Source organism: Lathyrus oleraceus, chromosome 3, assembly GCF_024323335.1.
Source record: "Lathyrus oleraceus cultivar Zhongwan6 chromosome 3, CAAS_Psat_ZW6_1.0, whole genome shotgun sequence".
NCBI classification, from domain to species: Eukaryota; Viridiplantae; Streptophyta; class Magnoliopsida; order Fabales; family Fabaceae; genus Lathyrus; species Lathyrus oleraceus.
This window is the reverse complement of record NC_066581.1, coordinates 209,907,328-209,931,754: the sequence shown is the minus strand read 5'-3', so window position 1 is coordinate 209,931,754 and position 24,427 is coordinate 209,907,328. Positions and strand designations below refer to the sequence as shown.

Genomic DNA, 24,427 nt, shown 5'->3' with positions numbered 1-24,427 from the left:
AGTTGTTTTGCTTGAAGGGTAGTATCGTGCTAAGAAAATTCTCTTCAATCCGTTCCATGTAGTTATGGAGTTATATGGTAGAGATTAGAGCCAAGCTCTGACTCTATCTCTCAAAGAAAAGGGAAAGAGACATAATCTATAGCTTCGGGATTGATACCATTAGCTTTCAATGTGTCTGCGTACTGCCCAAACACTGACAAATGAAGGTTTGGGTCTTCCGTAAGGTTACCAGAGAACTAGTTTTGTTGCACAACTTACAATAGTGAAGGTTTTAGCTCGAAACTATTTGCCTCGATGGAAGGAGGTGCAATGCTCGAGTGTGACTCTTCTTTGGAAGGAGAAACATAGTCCTTGAGAGGACGGTTCTAATTTATGGCCATAATAGTAGTTGGGATATTTTATTCTAAACAAAGTTGTCTAACTCGGCTTCTTAGAATAAAACGTTCAATTTCGTTTATGGGTGATGTTAACTTGTCCTTCGAAGAACGAGTGTCTGGCATGCAACCGACAAAAAAAGGAAAACAATAGTTGCCTTAGTCTATACTACGCAACAAAGGAGTTACGATATTGACTAAATTAGTCCCCCGCAATGGCGCCAAAAACTTGATCGTGACTTAGTGAGTTTATTGAAATATCTAACTGCAAGTGCACAATTGTACCACGTAGTTTTAAAAGATATTGAATCCACAGAGACTAATAATCAATTTCATCGTTATCTATTGGTGCTATGTAAATCTAAGGCTAAATAAAATTTGATTTGGGGAAATTAATACTAAAATTAAATTAAAGAATGTAAAATATAGCAGAAAAGAGAGGTCGGAACGTGTATCCCATCATACCTCAGGGACTCAATAATTTATTGGCGTGTGTTAATATATTAAATCACTTATCATTAAGAAATATTAATTTAAATACTTTTTGAAAAACAATAAGTTCTAATTAATCCTAAAGCGCTCTCGCTGTATTTAGGATTAATGCCAAATTTTTACTATCTGGTTCAAATCTCACACTCTTGTTTTGTTGATTCGAACCTTAATATTTTCACTCTCGCGCAAAACTTTTTAGAATTATAATTAAAAATCAAAACTAGAAAAAATGATTTATAAAAGGTTTACGCCAACTTATTATCGAGTCCCGTCAGAACGACGATCCTCGCGTATCAGACTCAGAACGGTTTAGCCATACATGGTATTAGACATAAATAAACGATTCATAGTAATATAAATGGACAACATCATTGCATGTAAATAAATGGCAAACAAACATAATTAAAGTAAAACAATCATGAATAACCTGTAACTGAAATTAAACGTGGAAGTACTTCAAGTAAACTGAACTGAATGGGAAAATAACTCTAAATGTTGCAACTTTGATCCAAGATTACAAATACAAGTCTTAAAAACTATGGTGTGATATTCCCCCAATGTGAGAGCTCTATCACAATTTCAGTGTAATATTTGCTAAAACTAAGAACTAAAATATTTGCGTACAAACTTGGATGCCAAAAACTACTAAAAACTACCATTTTTATAGTGGAAATACATGTTGAACCAAGTCTAGATTATGTAGACTTCGTGGGAGAGAAATGTGGGGGAATGGGGAAGGATTGATTCCTTCTGTTGTGTTTTTTCAGAAACTGAAGTTCATGGCAGTTGCCACAAGTGCAAATAGTTTTTCGGCCCTTTTTGATGTTTATGGTGAATGCCATGAGGCCTGTGGCGGTTGCCACAAACCTTGGACTCCGTCTTCATACTTCCTTTTTCTTCTCGGGTGGGTTCCACGCCTGTCTAGTCATGGCATGGGCCATTGAGGTCTTCGCGAGTGTATTTTTGCCACTTTTCTCCATGTTTCGCCATTTTCGTCTGGTTTCTTCATAAATCGACTCTTACTCATAAAGCACCTGAAACGTGCATAAACCAAAAGCATAATACTATAAAATGCAACAAAATAATAATAAAACATGTGCAAATCGAGTCAGAATAATTTATGTTTTTCAGTGTTATCAGTAACATCGGCCGATATGAGGTATCATTGTAGAGTATATGAATAACAATGATAACCTTTTTGGGATCAATGATAACCAAGAAAGACACACTTTAGTGATCAAGATGATAGTTTATTAAGACCAGGAGAGAGGTTGTGTACAAAACATATGGATCCGAAGAATCGGGGAGGAAGTAATGAAGTGGAAAATTTTGAAAAAGGATTGAATGAGAGATTTTATTATTAAGGACATATGAGGGCATGTGATTTATAAGGCAACATGTTATTAGCAAAACATCCCCCCAAAACCGAAGTGGAGCATTACCATGGAGAAGTAGGGTCTGAGTGGTTTCTATGAGATGCAAATTTTTGCATTCGGATACCCCATTTTATTGAGGTGTGTGAGGGCAAGATGTTTGATGGAGAATACCACTACGTGACATAAATTTTTGAAATTGTTGGGATACAGATTCACGGGCATTGTCACTTCTTAAGGTACGAATAAACATACCGAATTGAGCTCTTATTTTTTGATAGAATTATTCAAAAATAGAAAATAATCCAAATATATTCTTCATTAAAAATAACCACGTGCAACGTGAAAAATCATCAATATAGGTGACAAAATACCTAGACTCAAGAGTAGAGACAATATGCGAGGGACCCCAAACGTCGTTGTGAACTAAAGCAAAAGGGGATGAAGCTCGTTTATTGACTCAATTGGGAAACTGACCATGAGTGTGTTTCCTTAACTGACATGACTCACAATGTAAATTAGATACCTTTGATAAATTTGGTACCAACTTATGTAGTTTGCAAAGACTGGGATGACCTAACTGAGCATGGATAGTGAGTGGAGAATATTTGCTTAACATGTCTGAAATGACACTGAGAGGTAATAAAGGCCTTGGGACTCACATCCGACGCCAATCGTCTGTACTGAACTTCGATCCTACAAAGTAACATTATTGTTAGTGAAGGTGACACTACAATCAAGAGAACGAGTTAAACGACTGACTGAAAGTAAATTAAATGGACAATTAGGTGCATAGAGGACAAAAGTAACAAAGAGAGAAGGTAGAATTTGAACAGTAGCAATCCCTTCGGATCGGGTTTGAGAATCATTGACAAAAGTTATAATAGGTAAGAAACCAGATGTAGAGAGGGAAGAGAAAATATTTTTATTACCGGTAACATAATCAGACACACCATAATCAAGGATCTAAGGTCCAAGATAACATGATCGAGAGAGACAAGTAGATGAATTACTAGTGTGTGCTACCGAAGAAATATAATCTAAGTTCTGATAATTATGGTACCACCTGAGGAAATCATCGTAGTTTGGCATAAAGTTATGAAGAGTAGCCATGAGTATTTGAAGAGAGGAAATATCACGCGAACCGGGTGAAAAAGGCTTTGTTTGAATTGGATCCAAATTTTCTGCAAGTGGAAAATAAAATCTGAGACCGGATCTGAAACAGTTGAACTATGGAGAGTGGAACAGTGAAAAAATTGGGATTAGGCGCCAGATGTGCTGTCATGTGAGGCCCACGCGTAGAGACAGAGGTGGCGCAGAGATGGAGATTCCGACACGCGAGACCCATGCACAGAGACAGAGGTGGTGCGTGCGGAGGTTTCTGCTGGTGAAAAGTGGGGAATGACTTGATCGGAGGAGGCGCTTTTGCCGGTAAGGTTAGTTTGCTGGAAGGTCGTCGGGAACAATAGCGACGGCGGATGGCGGCAACACAATGGTGACTGGAGAATTTTGAAAATTGATGCCAGAATGAGTCACGACGGTGTATGGAAGGCAAAGCGGAGTTATGACAGAGTTTGCCATAAATTTCTCATCAGAAGACAGTGGGTCAACCGGGTAAAGCACGATGAAGGGTTGTCTCTTAGTAGACTCTAGATACCATGTTGAAATACAAGAGACTAAGAGATATTTGAATAAATTGTTTTGAAAAGCATTACAAAGACTTTATTATATATAAAGAGATTACAACTAATTGCATGATATAGTCGTTGTGAGACTATTCTATATAAATATATTCTTAACACTATATATTTACAAATATCAACAATAATAATACACTGTGAGGATGAAAGTGTGGTTCTATATATGCTGTTTTGGGAACCCTCTTTGCCTTCTCATCTTATCTTGGATAATTTGTCTGACCTATCTAAGGTTTCTAATTTTAACTCCAAGCCATCAGTCTGGTATCAATTTTTGATATCAAACCTTCTGCCAAAGTACAAAGATTTAAACTCTCTAAATATTTATGAAAAATCTTTTCTGCTTCTTCTCAACTCAGATATGAAGATCAACCTTCCCTAAGTGATGTTTGAATACCTGAAGATGACTCTCAGATCCTTTCATAAGGGAAAGTCATCCTTCATTCCTTATGGAAGAGTTTTTTCAGAACTTTTCATTCAACAAGGGGGTGTGACAACTATGGTTGAGGTTACTTCACAAGTCTGGGAAGATAAGTTGAAGATTCCAACAACTTTGAAAGCTATTGATCCTTTTGTGGTCAATGTGGTCTTTTTGGATGAATCTTATTCTTCTATTTAGTTGCTTTGACTGTTTTGTGATTTATTTATGTACCTTATCTCTTTTAAATTTAATAAAAAGCTCTTTAGTTGCTTTCTTTATTTTTTTCTTTCTTATGTTTCTAACTGACTGATTGAAAATATTACCATAAACTAAAGGATGTCAAAGGAAGTTTATGACTATTTAAAAAGGAATAGAAACTTCATCCATTCATAAAAGATTACATGATATGATTCTAAAAACTATTACATCTATTTTCAGACTTGATCATCTGTCTTCTTCTCCTCAGTGACTCCGCCAAATCTGCCTTCTTCATATGCTGTTATTGACCTCTGAGTCTTTGCTAATTCCTCAACCTTCTTCTTCTTCTCATTTTTTTGCATCTTTTTTGTAAAATCCTATTGTCTGTCTTAAATGTCTTTTTTTCCCATTATTGTGTCTACACAGAGAAACTATAAAGTTGGATGTTTTGGTAATGTTTATGCATCTGCTCTTATATGGGTATGTTTCAAATCTCTTATATCTTAAAGACTTTGCTATTTGAGTCTTATGCCTCTTTGATTACTGTTCCTTGAAAACATGTCGTCTTTGACCATCTCGATCTGTAGTACACATGCTTCTAAGTCATCATTATCTATATTTTTCATCTTTTTATTGATGACAAAAGAGGGAGAATTCATGGGAATATTTAAGAGGATAAAAGTATTTTTTTAATGCTTTTATGTACTTGAATCCTAATTATTTTGATATTGCTTTCATCTGAACATTATCTTATCAAAATAGGTTTAATTAACTTGGATAAGACTTAAGAGGAGCTTACAAAACTCAACCTATGGACTACTAGACTCAGGGGAGGCTTACAAATCTCAGACTCTGATGTTGTCAAGCTAGTTAAACTGACTAACCATTATTCTTAAATACATTTGTTTGTCATCATCAAAAAGGGGAAAATTGTTGGAACAAGATTTTTTCATATCCCTTGGGTTTTTATGATAACAAAGTATTTAAAAAACAAGTGGATATACTAACATATGTTTAAGTGTGCATAATCACAAGCTTAGTATTTAACTCTGAATAGACCATATTATAAGCATATGTGGAAAAGCAAAGTATCTAAGATTCTGGAAGATCAGAATTTGATGATTCTGAAGGATCAAACTCTGAACGAGGTGGTTCTGCCTCTGAAGGTTCAGACTCTGATTATAGTGTTCCAGCCTCTAGTGACAGCTTAGACTCTGAAGGTTAAAGGTGTCACAGATCTGTACTTTGTACCAAAAGCAGACCAATCTTGTCAAAGCACCAAATTTATAGAAAGTGTCAATTAGGGTTTCATTTTGCAAGGTTCAAGGAATGATGATGTGACCTCTCAAGTCTGTTATACCTTTTGGTAGATACCCAATACTTCAAAAGATGTTGTGAACAATGCTTCTAACCAGATATATCCTCCGGCGTCTCTCTTGGCATGCTTCTTCACGAAGTTAGCTCTTATGCTTAACCCTCCAACATTTTTTTTCTTTGCCTCTATAAAAGGAATATGAAGATTTGAAGGAAAGTTACAACAACACAATATTATAATATCTTGAACATAACTTTGAGCAATTATTTATACCTGTTATTGCATAAGATATTAAGATTTCTTATCTTTGTGTATCTTAGAAATCTTAAGAGTTAAGAACCTTTGTGATTGTTGTACAAATAGTATACTTCTGATTGTCTATTAAAGTATATTTGTTACCTTTTATACTAAACTTTTGTTTAAAGTAGATGAAGTCTCTTGCCAAGTTACTTGAGCAGTGAAAGTCTTATACTTGTGTGTATAAGTAAAGGAAGTCTCTTGCACGTGTGCTTGAGCAGTTGAGTCTCTTTCAGGTGTGATTGAGTAGAAGTCTCTTACAAGTATGCTTGATAAGAAGTCTTTTTTAGGTATGATTGAGAATAAGTCTCTCGTAAGTGTGCTCGAGCAGACGTCACTTTTAGGTGTGATTGAATAAATTGAAGTCTCTTGCTAGCGTGCTTGAGCAAATTGTAATTAGTCTGATTATAGTGAAAATCTTTTGTTGAAGGAGACGACTGGATTACTCTCAGCCGAGGAGAGGAACCAGTATAAATCTCTATGTGTTGATTTACATGCTTCTGAACTTTATTATTCCGCTGCTTAATATTCTGTGTTCAGAGTCTGAACTGTTTCTCAGAAGTGAAACGTTTTGGTTACAAACAATTCAACTTCCCTTTCTTGTGTATTTTTCTCACCTTTAAATATATATGAAGGGATATTCTCACTTCACTTTAGAAATAAGTTATTAAAACTTATTCCATATCTTAATAATTCATTTATTTACTTACTCCATATCTTAATAATTCATTTATTTTTAATCGATGTCTAATAACATTCAATAATTATAAAGAGGAAAAAACAAATTGGTCACATGATAATAAATAACTAATTATTTTTAGTTATAGATTAAAAATAAATTAATAATCAAAATTTAAAGAAAATTTAATAACTTATATATATATATATATATATATATATATATATATATATATATATATATATATATATATATATATAGATATATTCAATCAATTATTGAACAAATATATGTTAAAGAGTTACTTAAACAACAAGAGTTGGTAATCAATTAATTAAAACATTTTTAATATATATGAACATTAACAAATTGTGATGAAGAGAAAATAAAGTCTTAGACCGTCAACATTTAACGGCGAGTACACTTTTTTTCAATGACATCAAGTGAGATTGATGAAGTAATGATTTTTAAACAATAAAGTATTACAAAATCTATTTCATAAAAAAATCCAAAAATAAAATAAAAGCTTTTAAATAAATGATAAACTTTAATTGAATATTAATAAATTTGTAGTTTTGAAAAAAACATATATTTTTTTTAAAATTAAATAAACAAGATTTATTTATATTTTATAAAAATGGTTAATTGATTACAATAAAACTTTATTGAGTATCAAAATATTTTATAAACTTTTAAAATTTGAAAAGATTCAATTTTAGATAAAAAAAGATTACGGGAAAAAGATAATAAATAAATTATAAGATCATAATAAAGTAAAATAAAATTGATTTTATGTTTTTTTGTCTTAAAAAATGATAAATATATTTGTAATTTCATGTTATTCTAAATATAACTTTATCATGTATTATTGTATTCTATAAGAATTAACATATTGTGATACTCATTCACACATTTGTTTTTGAATAATTATTTTATATTTTTTAGTTTCATAATGCTAACTTGTGCCCCAATGCCTTTTGTTAAGAAAGCCACAAATAAAAAATTTGTTTTGGAAAAATAAATAAAATTATTAATGATAAGTTTCTAATAAATTCAATACACATTTTTCAAGAATTTGTTTCTATATTCATCTCTTAACTTGTGCCCTTGGGGCACAAGTTAGTATTACCCAATTAATAATTATAAACACAAACTACTGATCTAATTTTACATAATTATTTTTAAAAATTATTATGTTTGATTTTAAAAATTAAAAAATTAAAAAAAATTATAAAGATTTTAATTTTTGACTTTTAAGTTTAGAAATTTGGGAAAACAAAAACAAGAAAAAGTAATACTATTTTTTTATTAATGACAAACTTGTTATATTGTACAACTTAAAAATAATTTTCGAAAATAAAATAACTAAAAACATTTTCTTTTATTTTTGAAAATTCTATTTCGAAATTGAATTATAAAATAGTTTTTAAATCAGACTTATTATTTCCTAATTATCAAAAGTATAATATTTGTTTACAAAATAGTAATATATATATCTAAAATCAACCACTTATTATAAATAGTAATAATAATAATGATACTAATATCTAATTGCATTTAATAATAATATAATATTAACATAATATCAATAAAAAGAAAACATTGAATGTATTAAAAAAACACCTATGAATCAATGAACAAAACAAATCAGAAAAAAGTAATGAATAAACATCTCAATTGAATACTAATAAATTTTATTACTTTAAAAGAAATATTAATTATATTATCTAAATTAAATATAAAAAAATAACTATATTTTGATAATTTTAAAATAAAATAACACCAAAAAAATTCATCATAAAAAAAATCATTTAAAATTTCAATTCAATATACCGCTTGAAGTAAAAAAATCATTACCAACGTTCCTCCTATTTAATTTCGATCACAATACTATTCCCTCCTTTGCTACTTTTCTACAAAACAGAACCAAACCAACGCTCCTTCACTCCACCTCGATTAATTACAAATATTGAAAAAAATATTTATATACAATAATTTCCATTTTCGTGTGTGGGAGAGTGCGAATTTGAACTCTCAATTCGTTGGCGCACCACAAAACTCAATTTCAAAACCCTACTCATCCCAATTCGATACATCAATGTCGCCGGCGCCGATCAACTCCTCCTCCGATACAACTCCACGCACTCCTATTCACTTCGCTCCTTTCAATGCCGACGCCATCAAACCTCCTTCCTCCACTGCACGTGCTAGGTCGAGGCCGAGACTGGCGAAGTTGAGGAAGCAATCAGCGTCTCAGACCACAAGGTCGAGGAGCAGAACCGCATCTGCAGTCACCGGTTTCAATCCTTTTCGCTCTGATCAGGTATGTAGTGCTTCCGGAACTTGTGACTCCGGTTTTAATTCTATGAACGGTAGCGAGGGTTTTGTTTTTGGTGCTAGGAAGGTTGATTCTGATTCTGTTAGGGATTTGGATTCGGAGGTGAAAGAAACAGAGTTTAGGAAAAGTGGTAGTGTGGAATTTGTGTTTTGTGCTGAGGAAGTTTATGCTAAATTGGATTCACTTTTTGAAGGAGAGGGAAAGAGTAGTGAGAATGAAGGGAAGACAGTTTCTGGTGAGGAAAGGGAGACATTAAATTCGGAAGGGGAGAAGGGGGAGGTTAATGTTACAGGATTCGTTTTTAGTGCTGGTAGAAACGATAATCCTTCTAGTTTGAATAAAGAAAAGGGAAAGCCTAGTGTGCCTGTGGGGAATTCGGGGTATGAATATGATGATGGTGGGGAGAGGGAATGTAAAGAATTTGTGTTTGGAAAGAAGGATTCTTCTGGGGACAAGAATGGAGGTATTAAAATGTCTAGCTTTAATGTAGAAAAGCAGGATTCTGTTGACAGCATGAGAAATTCGGATAATGGAAGCTGTACTTTTCATGCTGAGACAGAAACATTTAGTAACTTTGGTAATGACGCTGATAAGGGTGGTAATCTGGGTAATGATATTAAGTCTAAGAGTGGAAATGGAAGTACTAATGGTTTTTCTTCTACTTATAGTGGCATTCATGTAAGTCAAGTAGTAGATGAGATGAAGAAGCTGAACATCAACCATCCCGAGGGTGTCCATATTCCTAGTGATTCGACAAATTCACATGTACATAGTAGCAATGGTTTTGTGTTTGGAGGAAGTGACAATGTTTCTAGCCGTATCAGTGTTAGTTCAGGATCTAATACTGGTGGTCAACAGTTGTATACTAATGATGATTTTGAGAATATTGGTGGGCAATATACTGAAGATTGCAGAACAAATGATGTTCAAAATGGCACTGCTCATGGTATTGCCCGGGATGCTGCAGCCACTGGGATACCTTGTTCTAAGACATCCACCAGTCAGGACGGGATCAACGATTTCCAATGTGGCAAAATTCCAGAGTTTCAAGTGTCTGAAGATGCCCAAGTGAATGGAACTGAACAGTCTTATACGGACTTTAAACCCCCAACATGGGATCCTTCTAGTTTTAAAGAAAACTTATTTTGTAAGTTAAATGAAAAATTTGAATCCACACAAAACAGTAAATCTTCCAAAGAAAAAGGATCAAAATGTATGAGGCAAAAATTGAAGTCATGTTCCTTGAATAAGAAACAGACAAAGCTAGACCATTTGCCAAAGGAAAGCTGTTCACTTGAAACCCCTGAGCCTTCTGGCAGCTTCTCTCCGATGGATTTTTCTCCCTATCAGGAAGCATCAGCAGATGATCAAGATGTAAAGGCTTCAGAAGAATTAAATGTTCTTCACTCAACAATTCCTACCGATTTAAAAGACGAATGCTTGGCTGCTATAGGGAGAGAATATATCAACTCAGATGGTCAGAGATGTAGAGATCTTGGTAATGACCAGTCCTGTTATGGAAGTTCTTCTGTAGATGTTCATTCTTCTGCCCCCGAAATAATCTGGCCTAAGATGCAAACTCAAGTGTTCAGTAGCAGTAGTACTGCCAGTGTTTCTGCAGATGCTGGGGTTGACTTCACCTCAAACTCTGAAAAGAAAAAGGCTGATATATTTTGTTTTGATAATGGTTTGGGTGATTCGAAGGAGAAAGATTTTTCATTTTCTGCAGGATCCACTATAGAGATTACTTCATTATTTAAGCCTAAACAGAAGAAGAAATTTAGGAGGAAAACGGGTCGTGACTCATTTGTTATCTCCCCAAATGTGAATGGAAAATCTGTATCTTCTGTACAATTTTCACCACTTACTACTGCCAACATGTCATCACATTCTGATATGACAGATAAGTCTCACTTGAATAATCAGTTTGAGGAAGAGGGCGGTACGTTATTGGATACTATTCAAGCAGCCTGTTACCAATGGAGACTCAGGTTCTGACCGTAAAATTCCAGTTCTTTCAAATATAATTATTTTTTGATATTTGGCTATGTTGATTTCTATTAGTTGTTTTTGTAATCAAGTTATTTTTAAGAGCTTCCTTTATTTTATCTAGGGGGAACCGTGCTCATAAAGCTAAGGATCTTTCTAAAGCTGAGGAATGCTACACACAAGGAATAGTTTCTGTCCCTTCAAATAAAAGATCAGGATGCTGCATTAAGCCTCTTTTACTCTGCTATAGCAACCGTGCAGCAACACGTATGACTCTTGGAAGGATTAGAGAAGCTCTAGAGGATTGTATGATAGCATCTTCTTTGGACCCCACCTTTCTGAAAGTACAGATTAGAGCTGCTAAGTAAGGGTTTTGTTTGTAATTGTATAATTTCAAAAATTTAAAATATAGTGTATTTTCCTCTCATACATAATGGCATGTGGTTTGCCTCTCCAGTTGTCACCTTTTGCTAGGTGAAGTAGAAAATGCTCAGCGGTGCTATAACAAGTGCTTGGAATCAAGTAAAGTTGTTTGTTTGGATCGGAGAGTAACAGTTGAAGCAGCTGAAGGAATACAGAAAGCTCAGGTATTCCAATGATTATTTTTTATGATTAATTAGCACTACTGTGAATTCTTTTAATGATAATTCTATGTTAATTCTTTTTTGAAATTCTTTCAATTTGCATGTCTGTTTCTTTTCTTGAAGCCTAATATCACAATCTGTTATTTATATTAGATCTGGATCTTAACAAGTCTCTGGTTTATTGGTGTTAATAATTAGTAAAGGGGTAGGGGTGAGCTCTATATATAGGAATTACAAAGGAATCAGTAGGCGCTTACGAGAACTCAGAATTTGTTATACACTCTCGGTTCCTCCTAGAGTTGCAAGCGAAGGAATTCTCTATGAAATTTCTTGTTTTTTCCTTCAATATTTCCCTTAATACCAGTTTGTTCCCATCAAATGATCTAGGAAAACTTCACGTGTAGGAAATTTTATGGAAGCTACTGGATTACAAGAAATATTGGAGTCTACATATGATAGGACCAGAGATGAGAAGATTGATTTGGGGTGTCTGAGTAATATGAATATTTTAGTGTTATTTTTTAGCAAATTAATAAAATATTCATGACTTAGACACCCCAAATCAATCTTCTCATCTCAGGTCCTATTAATATATCTGTGGTTTAACATAATCTTTCACCTTGGGGACAAAGGTGAATCTTCTCATCTCAGGTCCTATTAATACATCTCAGGTCCTATTAATAGTTACTGTTAGTTAAAATGCTAGTTAATTGTCTGTTTACTTAGGCTGGGTTAGTTAGATGAAATAATTAAGGCATGTTGCCTATAAATAGAGAGGAAGGATTTGGACTAGAGAGTAGTAGGAACTTTTGTACTGGGAGGTAGGTAGGCGGACTTGCAAAGTGCTGCCACTATTCTCTAATCGAAGAGAATTCTTCCCCAGATTCCAGCCATGACATTCAGGCTCTATCAAATTACCAACATGGATCTATTATTAGTCAGTCCCACAGCATTTGCTCTTAAATTCCGCTCTTCTTTCCCATTTTGTCCGGTCTCACAAAGTACATACATTTTAGAAATGTCTAATAAGTGTTATCCTCATTACCAGGAAGTGGCGAAGTGTATGAATGATGCTGCTAAACTTTTGAAGGAAAGGACTTCTGATGCAGGTGGTTCTGCTTTAGAACTACTTACAAAGGCATTGTCAAAGAGCTTATACTCAGAAAGATTGCTCCAAATGAAGGCCGATGCTCTCTATCTGGTATTTGCTAATCCATTTCTTTGCTCTCTTCATCTTAATGTGTTCCTATTCTTTTTTGTTGTTGTTTTGTTAAAACAATTTGTATAATATGGCTGATAAGAGTTGCTGTTTATCTATGGTGATAACTTCCAGCTGCAAAAGTATGATGCAGCAATTCAGCTTTGTGACCAGAGTCTGAATCTTGCAGAGAAGAATTTTGTCTTGGCAAACAGTGTGAACAATTCCATGCATAATAGTTACTCAAGTGTAAAAATGTGGAGATGGTCATTTATATCTAAGTGTTACTTTCGTTTGGGGAAGCTTGATGCATCACTTAATGTTATTGAAAAATTACAGCAAACAGCATCTGCCAATGACAAGTAATTCAATCTTTTATCATGCAAGGCTGATTTTCAATTTTCCATTTCAATCTAGATACATATTATTTTTTCAAATACTAGAGATGCCTTATGCCCATTTCAATCATGTAGGTGTGGGATTGATAACATTGAAGAATTGCTGTCATTAGCTGCTACAATACAAGAACTTCTAGATCACAGGGTAATTGCTAGATGTCCATCTTCCTAAATGTATTCATGATTGCAAATGACAGTTATTTAAACGTCTTGGCGGGCCTCAGGTTTAGAGGCTTATCAGGCGTGCTGCATACTCTGGATTCTAGATTTCTTCCATGTTCTTATGAAATATTACTATTGAATATTCCATTTCTTAATTATGAAACAATCTCTATGTAAGAAAAGGCAACCAAATGAAGTTTCATTTTGTAGTTCTCTGTTGGAAAATTATTTTACTACTGGAGAAGTGAAAATATTTCTTAGTAATCTGTTTTATAATTTGATATAACAAATACAGTAATTTTAGCTTCTGAATCCCGATTAATTCAGATCTATACATGAGCAATAAATATGTTAGCTTCTCGGTCTTTTTTCATATCATTTATAGATTTGTACCGTTTTCAGGTAATTACTTGTATTATTCGTATTATTTGTATATTGGTCCTTATCCTTATTATTATTATTCTTAACAGAAAGCAGGAAATGAGAACTTCAAAATGGGAAAGTATACAGAAGCGGTGGAGAACTACACTGCTGCTTTATCTAGTAATATCAAATCACGCCCTTTTGCAGCAATATGTTTTGGCAACCGTGCTGCTGCACATCAAGCTTCAGGCCAAATTGCTGATGCCATTGCAGACTGCAGCATGGCTATGGCCCTTGATGGAAATTATGCAAAGGTATTTCTTTCTGAAGTCCTTTCGCTCATTTAAAATCTTGATTGCATCTTTGAATTTTATTCCTAGATGCTAGCTTTACTTTTAAAAAAACTAGGAAGCAATTTGAAATACTGGCAGAAATTTTTGATTGATGTTCCATCGAATATGATAAATTTGTTGTTTCTAATTTACTAAGTAGGAACTTAAAGAGGGACTTGGGAATCTAATTGATCTAGTTTTGCAGGCAATTTCTAGAAGAGCCACCTTGCATGAGATGGTTAGAGATTATGAACAAGCAGCTTGTGACATCCGGAGACTTATTTCTGTTCTTGGATCTCAATCCAATGAAAAGGCCAAACATTCTGAATCTCCAAATGGATCAACTGGTGGCAAAGAATCAAGGCAAGCTCAACAACGTCTGCTTGCTGTGGAAGATCAAGCCAAAATGAGGACCCCCTTGGACTTTTATCTCATTTTGTAAGTTCTTTATTCAATTGGGGGTTAATTTCCTCAATATATCTTATCTAGATACCTCAATTGAAGTTGTGTGGACAATTTCACAAATTGAATGTGTCAGAATCCCCTGTGTCTGCCACTCTGGGACTTATCTATAGCAGTGGATGGCAGAACTTTCGTGACTACAATTTAGAAAGATGAGAAAAAATTAGGAAGTGTTCTAAGTTGTTGTTATACCTCAAATTAGGCTATTTAAATAATTGTATGAATATCAAAAGTTTAAATGGGAAAATATATAAGGTAAAGTCTCTTAAGTTGAGCACCTCAGTGGATGGCAGAACTTGTGACTGTACAAATTAGAAATATGAGAAAAAATAGGAAGTGTTCTAAGTTGCTGTCTCAGATTTTGGGTTGGGCCTAACTCATCCCTACAGAACCGGTTTAAAAACCGGCTTGTAAGGTGAGGATGCCCCCACTTATAAACAGAACACAAACCATATTTTAAAGCAATGTGGGATTAAATCCACCCCTTCAAAGGCAACACAATGAAGGTGTTAGGGGAGGTTAATATATTTTTAGAGGGGAGGTTAATATATTTTTGTGCCAAGGCATGCCACAACCCACAAGCCTCAACGAAGACCTGCTGGGGTATTTATAGATTACCTATCATCAATGTAGGACAATTTGTATGAAATGAACGCAATACCATGGCATTGACGTAGTTCAATCCCACTAATCGAGCCAAGTCTCATTCGCCTTGGATGCTAGCATGTGCATGATAGAAACTGGTTCAGATTGTACTGAAAAAATGTAGTCTCTCTAATATTTCCCTTATAATACAGTAATATTTTCATATAACCACTGATGTCACGATTGGACAAAGCAAAAAGTTAATTGGGCTTTTGAGGCACCATGATTTCTCCTGTCTATGCTGCAGTCAGTGCCTCCTGTCCTCCCCCTCTAGTCTATTCTCAGTTAGATTTCTCCGCAGCTTTACTGTAGAATTTTCCCCTTGTGATTATGTTCGCAATTAGTACCACCCTAATGATACAAATTCCCCTGCATTTGATCCCTGCAATTCTTCACCTACACCCTCACAATATAGCGCTTCTAAGCAGTACTCCTCGCTTCCACCTGCTCCCAGTGCTTTCTCCTTGTTCCCTGTGTGAAATGCAGGAAAACTAGTCCTGTGTGGAAGTCATGGATTTCCACAAATCATCTTAGAAGTGCTTTCCATTTGATAATTCTACCGGGAGCTCCTTCTAAATTGCTAAATTGGTGGGTAGCTGAGAATCTCTAATGGTTGAACTCTCAGCTCCCAGTCCTCAAACTGAACTGGTTGTAAGGGATTACTCACAGTTGTGGTAGAGATGAATTTCTTAAACATTGGCACCAGAAGTAGCAGGTAAGTCCAGCCTGTGTGCAATTTATCCAATCCTCTGAGATTTTATATGGTCCATGATACCTAGTCCTATGTTTTTCATTCATTCTCTTTGTCAAAGATACACATCTTCAGGACTTAAGCTAGAGATACACAAACTCTTCTGGTTTACAAACAACCTTCCTTCTGTTTTGATCAGCCTGCACCTTGACCCTGTTCTAGGCCTGTACCTTAACCCTTCCTTCCATTGTAGATAGTTCAGGTGACCTTTTTAGTGTAAGCAGATTTCTTCCACAGAGGGCCATACAAAGAGAGTTACTTTTGTGGAACTGTAATAATTGACACTGTACCTATTTTCAGTTCAGTGAGTCTGTTTAGGCTACTGTTTCAGCTTTGTACCGGCACGACAGTAAAAATGAATTTCAAGGTATTTATTATCCACCTCAAATTTGCTGAAGTAGCAGTTAGACTAGGAACCATTTGAGATATAAGTAGAAATAGGCCAGTTCATTTTATCTAAAAGCAGAAAAATTAGTTTGAACAAATGAGAATGACCATCCTATTAGAATATAATATACCATCCCATAGAGCAACTTTGTTGTATCATACATTTGAGCATATAAAATTGCACAAGGAAGAAACTATTTCCATTGATTGATATTTACTAATTTAAAGCTTCTAATTTTAAATTATGTTCTCTTCAATATCAACACCAGAGGTATTAAACCAGCTGATACAGCAGCTGATATCAAGAAGGCATATCACAAGGCAGCTCTTAGACATCATCCTGACAAGGTTTGAGCCTTTTTATGTCTGCATTAAGTTATCTTAGTGTACCTATTTCTTTTCACTATTTTCTTTTGGTATGGGGTAACCATATTTGTAGTTTTCAAAACTTAATTTGTCTGGCTTGAATCTAGGCTGGTCAGTTGTTGGCAAGAAGTGAAGTTGGGGATGAAGGTCTTTTCTGGAAAGAAATTTCCCAGGAGGTGCACAAGGATGCTGATAGGCTTTTTAAAATGATTGGAGAGGCATATGCTGTACTTTCAGACCCTGCCAAGGTATGCAAAAAATTCACTGTTAATTCCTCTGAATGCACCGTTGTAGTTTGAAAATGCAAGCTGGGTGAGCAAGAGATAGATGATAAATAATAATTGAATGGCTTGTAGGCAGTCTATGTGCTACTAGCTCTGTGCAAACAAAGCTGACCCAATTAGTCGATAAGTAGGTCCTTTAAACTTGTATGAATTTAAAGGTAGATTAGTTTTCTAAACTCATATGTCCATTGTAATTTTGTTCTTTTATTTTAGTATAAGGTGTACGGAAATTTTGTTATGATATTTTCTGTTTTTGGCAAGACATATAATGGGCTTCATTAATTGTGAAATGGACCTGTGGCTCTGTCTATTTGGAAAATCAGAATTTTGTATGAAATATACTAGAGTTTTCTCTTTTGTTTTGCATTTTTCTGCTTAGTCTGGGAAGTTTGAAGTTTAGACTAGTTCAGTTTCTTAATTTTTTATCAAGGGTGATTATTAATAATTAATTAAATATCTGACAAGCTTTTCTTTCATTTATCACAGCGTGAGGAGTATGACATGGAAGAGGACATAAGGAAACTTTATAAACAAAGTAACAGAGCTGGCGCATGCAGGAGATCATCAGACGTTTATGGGAATGGAAGATCATCTGATGGTTATAGATCTTCCTATGACAGAACTTATAACAGACGATATGGACATTGGAGCACATATGGAGATTCCTATTCTCGATGGTAAGAGTTTACCTAGAGAAAGGGCATCTGTGTTCCTTTGCCTGGTCTGAATATGAATGACATTCCTTCCCGTTCTTGATAGACCAAAGTTTCACGATGGTGTTGTGAAAAAAGGCTTAAAACTGCTTTTGCAGGTAACAATGATGACTCCTATACTTGGTCCGGTTGAAATCAACTTTGGTCATGACCGAACTTTCCTTTATCTTTTAGTCTGAACCCTCAGGCGACTGCTGCTATATTCTTTTGGTCTGACTCAGACCATTGCAAAAATAAGTTTGCACGTAGATATTGCAAGCATGAGCTATAAGTTGCCAAAAAAAAGAAACAAAGGAAATGGGGGTTAACAACAGGCTCCACCATCACTCAGATATGTGCTCTACTAACTTTACCGATAGCAAGGCATTGGATACTTCATACCTACCTGTTTATTGTTGGACGATCTCTTCTGAAAGGGAAGGGGGTTATTTATACAGAAAATTCTGGCAATTACTCTTGTATTCACATAGTTTCTCAAATGTAATGGATGTTATAGAAATTGTGTATCTGAATTGAGAACCTTAATCAGAAGCAATGTATTGCATGTGGAAATAAATTTATACTGTTTATTTATACCTCATTTTCTGGTCATGACCTGCACAGCTTCGTAGAGCTCGTAATGAAAGTGCATGCCACTCGCCTATTAATGGAGGATTCCCTCAAGAATGGGAGGTTAGAGGAGATTAGAATCAATCAAGAATAAGTATGCAATATTTGTATTAATCACTAGTCAGCGCCACACTATACCAACTTTAATGTGTTGACTGTTGTGTATCTAATGCCTGACCAGAACAGTGTCTTTTGTGAAGTCTCGATGATGTTTGAGTGATTCGGGATTAATTATTCACCGTTTGTTTTTCTTTCATGTAATCCATTTAATTGTGAAAAATAACATACATAAGCTATTTAAGATAAAATTGATGAAATGAATAAAAGAAGCACGTCAATTTTTAGGGAGTGTGTGTGTTCAATTTTAAGATAGTTTCTTGATTAGAGATGTTTGCAAAAGAGCCAAGACCAATTTACAACCAAGCACAAACAGAAGCCTGAAGCACACTAATGCTTGGAAGAAGAAAAAAACACCTAATTAAGAAAATTGAGGCACGTCATCAATATTAGAGGCAAAACGAACTACAAAGGTGTACCTAATTATTAGAATAATTATAAAATTTTCAATCAAATTTTGGGTGTAAACCGAATATTAAATGGGTGTAACTATAGAAAATCAAATATCATTATTATTAGTAAGAACTCATTTATTTATTAGAAAAAGACTCGTATAGTAATGAATTATTAAAAGAAAAGTATTTTTATTATTAGAATAAACTTATGATCAAAATTGTTTGACATTTTCTTTTATAAAAAAAATGAACTTTGTTAACCTGACAAAAATATAAGAAAATACTAATGATGAATTCACCATAAGTCAAATATCAAAATAATTACTTATCACAAATTTCTCACAAACGCTATGAAATTCTAAAAATATCATTGTTCAAAAATTATCATTATCTATAATGTTAAAGAATTATCTTTCGGAAGCATCAATTACCATTTGATGTTCATTTGACTCGATTTATTAAGAGTTAAAAGAGTGCGTCTGAAAAATAACTTTTGGATGTTAGTCAGAACTTCCGAATGCACCAATTATATTTGACCCCACTCAGTAAAAGTTAAAGAATTATCCAGAAAATAACTTTCAAAATATGTCCGTAAGTGTTTTCCTCTTGATGCACCAACTATCCTATGTTGTACCACTACTATCTAGATTTAGCGTGGACCATCAATATCGATGCTACATATCGATATCGAAGTTCTCATTCAAGCTATATAGTGATTTATTTATATTTTTTAATTATTAATTAAATTATTTATTTGTATTAAATAGTAGCGTTTCCGGTGGTCGACGCTTTGGCTCCTTTTATTAATTATATTAAAATTTTAATAAAAGTTAAATTGTTAAATAAAAACGAAAAAAAATCTCAAACGAAAACTTCATCTTTCTGAAACCTTCACATGAAAACGAGAATTATTTTTAAAATAACCACTAATTTCAATTTAAAACCCTAAATAATCAATTTAAAAAAAATCCAAAATAACCACATTTCTTAACTGATGCGCCAGTTGAACAGACGCATCCAAACAAGGTAGAGAGGAGGCGCCATTAGTCTTGCGCATGCATGCAAAACCAATGCATGTATGCGCCACATGCATTGACGCATGCATGTGTGCATGTGTGTATGCGCCGCATGCATTGGCGCATGCTTGTGTGTGTGCGTGTGAAACCCAATGCTCTGGCGCATGCATGGTTTACTTCTTCTATAAATACCACACTCACATCTCCATATTTCACACAACTTCTTACCCTTTTCCATTTTCCTTCAATTTCTTCAATCACCTTCAATTTTGTTTTCTTTAATCATATCTGAATACATTCACAAGAGAAATATCGATTTAATCTTTTCAGCAGTCGCACCTCCGATAAAGATTCGACTTTGGAATATAGATTCTTTTGAACGTCTTAATCGAACGTTGAACAATTGGTTAGATGAAGAAATTGTAGATGGTGAAAGGATTAAAAGAATTCAATGACTTGAGTCCACATTCAACCAGAATGGAGAAGTGCGTGAATGAGTGGATATTAAGACTGACAGAGACGTTCACAGGATGATGCATAAGATGTCCAAAATTGTTTTGATGGTTGCAATCGCTTAGTTATAGTAATGGTATTTTAATTGTTGTAGTTATTTGTGTTGTTGTTTATGTGTTGCTTGTGTGTTGAATGTGTTGTATTTGTTTGTAATGATATCTCCTCACAAAGTTATCATATGATTTTTTTTCTTTTTAATATAAAGCAAAAGAGGTACATGTAAAATTATCTTGTTATGCTCGTTCCAACACTAGGACAGTTAGTACGATTGTGACCTGACTGACGACATGAACTACATAATCGAACCATTTTGTTCGCCGTATCCATTTCGGTTCGAATACAGGTGCTGTTTGGGTGACCCCTTTTCTTTCTTCGCATAACTTCATTGTGCCAGAGAATGTCTCATTGATATTCAGGCTAGTAATCCTCTTTTGCAACAACTGAAAAACTAATTTTATAAACATTGGATAGGCTTATGACTTTGTAAACGTCAGATAGTAAGTATGATGAATCCCTTAGGACCTTTGAACAACCTTTGAACATTCCGCAATGACATGGGAGCAGGGCATACGAAAGACTTGGAACTTTCCGCAGTCACACCAACCTCTATCTAGTTTCACTCTGTATTGTTCCATCGACATGCCTTCATTGTGATCCATGGACTCATCAACACTGTACCAACCTTTAGTACTGTCAAACACCGTAACCACGTGTGTGTTAGCTTTGGTAGCTTCGTGTCTAATGTATTTCATTGAAGCATCACTGAACAACTGCCTAGATTGCAACATTGAACTCCATTTGGAACGCCTGGTCTCAAACAACGCCCCTAGCCTGACATATGTTGACTGCTCTAAAGCGGCTATAGGTAGGTTTCAGATGCCTTTGAAGACATAGTTCATTGATTCCATAAGATTTGTTGTCACGTGGCCCAAACGTTGACCGTTGTCGTATTCCCTAGTCCATTTCTCCAATGGAATACTGTCGATCCACCGTACTGCATCTGTGTTTGACAATCTGATGTCTTCACGGTAGTGTTTGAAAGAAGGTTCTATTAATGCGTAATCTGCGTTGACAACCTTCTTCCGCAACATTTTGTCTTTGATCTCCCGCATAAAACTTTGAGCGATATGTCTAATGCAGAAGACATGCATCGACAAAGGATCCTGCCAACCATTATCAATGTTTTTGTATGCACTCACTATTGAAGGATGTCAATCAGAGATCAAATATAAGTTAGGTTCAGGAGCAACGTGCAATCAAAGATTTCTTAGGAAAAAACTCCATCCCTCAGCAGTCTCCCCTTCAACTAGGACAAATGAGATTGGAAAAATGTTGCTGTTGCCATCTTGTGCCACTACCATCAATAAAGTTCCTTTATATTTCCCGTACAACCATGTACCATCAATTTGTATAATAGGTTTACAGAAAGCAAAACCTTTAATGCATGGTTGATACCCCAGAAGAGACGGTGGAATATTCCATTTCCAATAACACAAGTCCCATCTAAGGTATACGCCGATAACATTTCCAACTTGATAATTGTCCCTGAAGCATACTGTTTAAGAGCCATTAAGTATTTTGGAAGTTATTTGTAAGACTCCTCCCAATTGCCATACACTTTTTCAACCGCCTTTGTCCTAGCTATCCAAGCCTTCTTGTATGATGGAGTATAGTTGTATTGTGTTACAATATGTGAGATTATTGTACTCACCTTTAACGACGGATTGTCGCTAATGACATACAAAATTTCATCGTATATTAACTAAGCTAAGTTTCCAATGGTCTTGCATTGGGTTCGTGAGCATGCATGGGTGAACTGGACCCATGTGTGAACTGGAGAATATAACATTTGTATGCTATTACTTCTTCTTACTTATTTCCTCTTACTTATTTCGTACATATTTTTTAATTATGTTTTTATTGTTTATTACTTCTTCTTACTTATGTTTTATTAGGACCCACAACGATTTCGATGTTGTGTCCATGAATATGTACCCTACGATCCTTTCATAGAACCGTATATTCGATGATGCGATTTTGGTAATCTCCTCAACATAGTCTCATACTCGGTTGACTACAAATTTATTCTTACTTTGTTGGAGAGATGGAGACCCGAGACTAGTGGCGGATCCAAATAAAAAAATTTGGGATGACCGCTAACGTAAAATAAAGATTATAAATAAAATATAAATAGTATTTTAAATAAAATATTAAAGTTAAAATAAATACAAAGTTAATTACTAAAAATTTAAATTACATGACTTAAAACTACCTTAAAGTAATGCTTTACGCGTTCCGAGTGACTTGAAATCGTCAATAATTGACTCCGAACTAATGCTTGCACTAATCTCCCTTTCAATATATACTGTCATGCTATCTCCAAGAAACCCATCATCCATCTTGTTTCTCAACTTAGTCTTAATAATTTTCATTGCTGAAAAAGACCTCTCAGTTGTGGCCGTAGAAACGGGAAGAGTCATGATAAGACGAAGTAGTCTATCAATCAAGAAGTAAGTTTCAGCCTGTCCAGATGCAACCAAACATGAACATAGTTCTTGAATAGTTGATAAATTATTCAAGTTTGATGCTTGACGAGCAACAAATAGAAAATGTTGGAGTTGAAATTGCAAATGATTCTTCTCTTGATCACTAAAATCCATAGGATAATATTTTTTAACTAAAGAACAAATAGTATCAATGCTAAAAGCTTTATATCCATCCTTAGGAGATAAAGAACAAGAAAGAGTTAACAAATCCATTGCCTGCTCACTGAATCTGCTATTCAACTCTTATAACTGTTTGTCAATGGTAGTGAAAAAGATTTCAACTTTAAAGTAATGTTGAATTGTGACTTGATTCTCTTCAAGACGGGAACGTCCAAATCTTGTTGTTGAATGAACATCATTAAGATCAGGAATCTCAATACCATGCTTTTCACAAAAAGATACCACTTTAGTAAACAATATATCCCAACCATTTTCTCTCAAACCTTGAATAAGATGTTTTGTTGAACGAACCAAGTTCATAGCATTAACTACATTTTGATTTTTTTTGTAAGGCTTGACAAAGCATATATCTTATTCCCATGATTTCTTTCATCAAGTGAAAAATAAATATAATATCAAATGCCTTCAAGTAATTGTAACAACTATCTGCATCCCCACGTGTAGCATAACTCCCTCTATCTTTTGCAATTTTTTTTTAAAACTAAACAAGTTGCTTCATACATGTTTATCAAGCTAGAAATTGAATCGTAATATGATCCCCAACGAGTATCTCCAGCTCGTTTCAATGTACCAACTTGATTTGCACATTTACCAGTTACAATCTCATCAATCTCTAACAAATAAGCAATTTATTCTAATTGGGCATCTTGTAACTCATCCTGACGCTTTGTAGAAGAACAAAAAACATTCACAACAAAGATCAGCTTCTCAAAAAATTTATGAACAGGTTTGACTTCTCTTGATGATGTAACTAATGCAAGTTGCAATCGATGAGCAAAACAATGAACATAGTATGCATAAGGACAATCCTTCATAAAGAGGGCTTGTAAACCATTCCATTCTCCTCTCATATTGCTAGCACCATCATACCCTTGGCCACGAATGTTAGAAACATCAAGGTTATGTCGAGAAAGTATATCACATATTGCTTCGTTAAGAGTTAAAGATGTGGTGTCTTTAACATGTGCCACATCAAAAAATCTCTCTTGTATTAAACCAACTTTATCAACAAATCTTAATACAAGAGCCATTTGTTCCTTTTTTGACTCATCACGAGCTTCATCAACAACGATACAAAATTTGGAATCACCAATTTCCTCACGAATACTCTTTTTCACCCTACTAGAAAGAATTTCCAAGAGCTCTTTTTGAATTTGATGTGAAGTATACTTGCAATTTTGTGGAGCATTTTCCAACACAACTTTTGCAACTTCATCATTGTAGGATGCTAAA

At 34.5% G+C, this 24,427-nt stretch overlaps 1 protein-coding gene across 2 annotated transcripts; it reads left to right on the top strand.

The window, feature by feature from the left end:
* Nucleotides 1–8,747: 8,747 nt before the first annotated feature.
* On the top strand, nucleotides 8,748–18,398 carry LOC127126365 (uncharacterized). 2 transcript variants are annotated; one of them, XR_007804961.1, is made up of 12 exons: nucleotides 8,748–11,175; nucleotides 11,298–11,537; nucleotides 11,631–11,760; nucleotides 12,806–12,958; nucleotides 13,091–13,317; nucleotides 13,429–13,498; nucleotides 13,986–14,192; nucleotides 14,416–14,648; nucleotides 16,725–16,803; nucleotides 16,929–17,069; nucleotides 17,592–17,916; nucleotides 17,993–18,398. XR_007804961.1 is itself a non-coding variant. In XM_051055285.1 (11 exons), the coding sequence occupies exons 1-11, from the start codon at nucleotides 8,945–8,947 to the stop codon at nucleotides 17,784–17,786; spliced, it is 3,906 nt and encodes a 1,301-aa protein (XP_050911242.1). In that variant the 5' UTR covers nucleotides 8,748–8,944; the 3' UTR covers nucleotides 17,787–18,398. The 2 variants fall into 2 exon arrangements, 1 of the variants encoding a protein (XP_050911242.1); XM_051055285.1 differs by having other exon boundaries at nucleotides 17,592–18,398.
* Nucleotides 18,399–24,427: the final 6,029 nt, after the last annotated feature.

Coding starts and splice junctions, on each gene's coding strand:
- LOC127126365 (XM_051055285.1), top strand. CDS start 8,945: ATGTCGCCGGCGCCGATCAACTCCTCCTCCGATACAACTCCACGCACT. Junction 14,193..14,415: donor TTGATGGAAATTATGCAAAG/GTATTTCTTTCT, acceptor CTAGTTTTGCAG/GCAATTTCTAGAAGAGCCAC. Junction 14,649..16,724: donor TTGGACTTTTATCTCATTTT/GTAAGTTCTTTA, acceptor TATCAACACCAG/AGGTATTAAACCAGCTGATA.